General features: G+C 56.1%; 1 protein-coding gene across 1 annotated transcript; it reads left to right on the top strand.

Annotated features, from left to right (window-relative positions):
- Positions 1–377: 377 nt before the first annotated feature.
- Positions 378–3,518, top strand: CSUI_004141 (pan domain-containing protein). The gene has a single exon (XM_068064336.1). The coding sequence runs from the start codon at positions 993–995 to the stop codon at positions 2,658–2,660; it is 1,668 nt and encodes a 555-aa protein (XP_067923698.1). The 5' UTR covers positions 378–992; the 3' UTR covers positions 2,661–3,518.

The following is a 3,518-nucleotide window of genomic DNA, read 5'->3' as shown; positions in this document are numbered from 1 at the left end:
CCCGCTCGAGGCGATCGCGGGCTCCCGCGAAGTTGCGTTCTACCAATTGCCGTGCGTTTCTGACGCTGCGGCACTCTAAGGCTCCACGGTGGGGCGCAGTAAGGAGAACTTCAGCTCTCTCCGAGGGGCGGTGCGTTGTAGCATTCTCTGATTCCCGAAGAATTGAGAGCCTACCCTTGCTGTTCCCCACTACGCAACACTCCGCCACTGCCACGCAGGCCCCCCGCGCCCCGGCGGCCGCTAGGCTGCCGACTATTAGCCGGCCCGCGAAGTCGCGGTGGCCGGCATATCAGCTAGAATAGTATCCTGAAGTTCAGCTGACGCGGGTCGATGGGCGTGGTGCTGGAGACCTTGGCTTCGTTCAGATTCAGTACCTTGTAAATCAGGAAACAGCAGCAGGCAGGCGAAACGCTCGCTAAGCTTGCCCCCCCCCTTCGCCGGATGTCAACGCGACAGTCAGGCCGAGGCTAAATAACACCGTACTTTCTGTTCGCCGTGGAGGCGGGCACCAGGGGACGGGCTCCCAGCCTCCGACCCCCACCATGCTGGGAGCGCGGAGCCATGGTCGGGGAGGTAGCTGGCACTTCCATCGGCGCCTGATGCTTTCTCTCTCTCATCCTGCCCTAACACGCCGGCAGCTCTTAAGAGCTAGGTGATTGGCCCCCTCATTTTCCCCCCAGAAAAACGCTGTCACACTGCCGGCTCCTCGTGGCTAGCTGATCAGCGGAAGACCGCCCCCGGTGGTTAGTTGATCACGGGAAGTCCGCCCCTTCTGGTTGAACTGACTAGCGGAAGATCGACCCGAGTGTCCGATCCCGAAGGAAGACTCTCCGAAGATCGGAAAGCTGACCCCAGGCATCGTCGAACACACAACCAGCCAGCATGACGCCCTGCCACGCCTACGCGGGAGAGGGCTAGAGAGCACCGAGAAACCTACCGTCACTTATTCATTTGCTGACTTCCGTTTTCTCACTGTTGCACCTTGGAGAAACATGAGACTTTGCCGTCTTGCTCTTTTATATACTGTGGTGGCCTCGTTGGCCGTCACTTTTTTTTCATCTCGGGTGTGCGGCCTGCGCCATGTGCGGCACCATCTCACGTCAAACCAGCGCCAGCGGCTGGACTCCTCCCCGCAAGGTGAGGCGAGTCCGGACTCCGATTTTCCTTTTGTCCAGGAGAGCCTCCTCCAATCTGTTCAGCACCACACGCTGAAGAACGACGGAGGTAGTTCAGCATCTCCAAATGAACGACCTGCCGCCTCTTTTGCCTTGGTCAAACAGAAAAGGCAGACGACACATTTTGATCTTCCCGCCCTGCGGTGCTATTGGATTGGCAAGGTGGTGGAGAGCCCTGTCTTGAGTGAGGTCGTCCTGAAAGCCGGATCGCCCTTACAAGGGATGACAGAGTGCCAGATGCTTTGCAGAGATACCCATCGCTGCACACATTATATTTACAACACAGTGTCAAAGGTTTGCACAGCTAGGGGGGGTGAGAAGCCGACGAATTTCAGCAAGTTCGGAGAAAGTGAAGATGTCGTAACGGCAACGAAAGATTGCGAGCTGTACGGAGATGGTGACTATAGGTGCTATCAAGTACGTCTGGTATCCACGAATCCTACCTTCTTCACGAAGACCGCGGACGGCCCGACAGCTTGCCAGACGCAGTGCCGACTGTTCAACGAGCATGTTCCCCGCCCCCCAAAAAGGTGCACGCACGTTTCGTACGAATTCGAGTCGAAAGCATGCCACCTGAAAGTTAACGGGAAGCCGGAATGGACGAGAAACGGGGGACCAGCCCAAGTGACCGTGCTGCTGGATGAGTGCGAACTACCTTCTGACAGCCTGGAGGTTTTACGCGAGAAGGACAAGCCCAACACTCAGTGTGCCTTTCCTGGCATGGGATCAGACACCCGCATCACAAAATCGGGCGCGGTGGAAGGAGGGCCGGAGGCTTGCCAGAAATGGTGCAAGGAGGAGTGGGACTGCATATTTTTCACATTCGTCAGCGAGTCGAAGATCTGCCACTTGAGGAGGGGGTTCTCCAGCAACCTCGTGGCAAGGCCAGGAGAAACGACGTATGAGAGAGAGTGCGACCTGTCTTCAAGTGAAGTAAATCCATCACTTGGGCCCCCTTCACCTCCCCTTCCCGAGGAAGTAACCCCCTCTTCACCTCCCCTTCCAGAGGAGGTAACGCCCTCTTCACCTCCCCTTCCAGAAGAAGTAACGCCCTCTTCACCTCCCCTTCCCGAGGAGGTAACGCCCCCTTCACCTCCCCTTCCCGAGGAGGTAACGCCCTCTTCACCTCCCCTTCCCGAGGAGGTAACGCCCCCTTCACCTCCGCTTTCAGAGGAGATGACGCCTCCTTCAGCGTCCCTTCCCTATCCATCACAGAGCACGGAAGATGCCGCCGAAGAAGACTGCCTCAAACACGACTTGGGCTCGGAGACACAGAATATAAAACAACTCCACATAGGTGGAGCGGGATCCGCACGGCTTTCGGCGAAAGCTTGCCACGATGAGTGCGTATCGATGACCGCTTGCACCCACATTACCTACAACAGCGACTCCGGAATATGCTATCTTAAGAGCGGCACGCCGGCCTGGAGACCGTACACGAATGATACATCTGCAACTCGCGAGTGTTATATCCCGTTGGACTGACGGCAACTGGAAACCGCTCCTTCAGGGAGGCCACTACCCGTTCTTTAGACCTTTGGCAACCGATATACAACAACGCCTCTCCGGTATATTCGAGCAATACGAGTACGCGGCGACGTCATACACGGACATGGGAACAGATGGAGGGGGGGCAGATGGGGACGGCGATTCTCGGAGGCGTTTTTTATCTCGCTACCTGGGCTAGGGTCTGTCAGCTCTACTGGGCAATGGGGACCCTTTCTTGAGGGACGATCAGCCGCCGAAGAGACAACCTGTTCTGGTCGGCTGCTGCGTGGATGCCCGGCCGGCTGCTGTCTACTTTCCACAAGGATAAACAAGCAGCTGAGTGCGCCTGGAAGTCACAGGCGTGATGGCACATGGTCCGTAGTGTTGGCACGACGTTTAGGTGGCCTCAGCGCGATGTTCGCTGAATGCGGTATACATGTGAACGGCACAGTCTACGTACTGGTTTACCTTAACCGGTAAGTGTGTGTACTGTGTTGACTGCAGCGAAAACACTTGCGGTGCGACGCGGTGCATGCTGATGTACACTGCCGGTTAAGTATTGGTAGCAGTTAGGTTTTCAGGTCCGGTGTGAATTCATAGAATGGCGCATGGTGCATATAGCGATGATGCCTTTGAAAGTTTGAATGCTGGAAGAGCAGACTGGGCAGCCAAGCGTACCGTATGCGGGACTGAATGCGACAGAAATGTATCGTGCATATGTCGTGGCGTGCATTGCTTCTGCTAATAGCTTTGAAGATTCGAATGGTCGCAGCAGCACGCATTGGCGTGAAGTACATTCAACTTCCTATTCTGCTGAATACATTCTTTGACAAGCAATGCCACCAGATTTACAAG

This window comes from Cystoisospora suis (assembly GCF_002600585.1).
Source record: "Cystoisospora suis strain Wien I chromosome Unknown contig_1877, whole genome shotgun sequence".
In the NCBI taxonomy this organism is placed as follows: Eukaryota; Apicomplexa; class Conoidasida; order Eucoccidiorida; family Sarcocystidae; genus Cystoisospora; species Cystoisospora suis.
The sequence above is the reverse complement of the archived record's forward strand: the minus strand, read 5'-3'. Positions and strand labels throughout refer to the sequence as shown.

Bases quoted from the DNA above. Each gene is read 5' to 3' on its own strand.
- CSUI_004141 (XM_068064336.1), top strand. From the start codon at position 993: ATGAGACTTTGCCGTCTTGCTCTTTTATATACTGTGGTGGCCTCGTTG.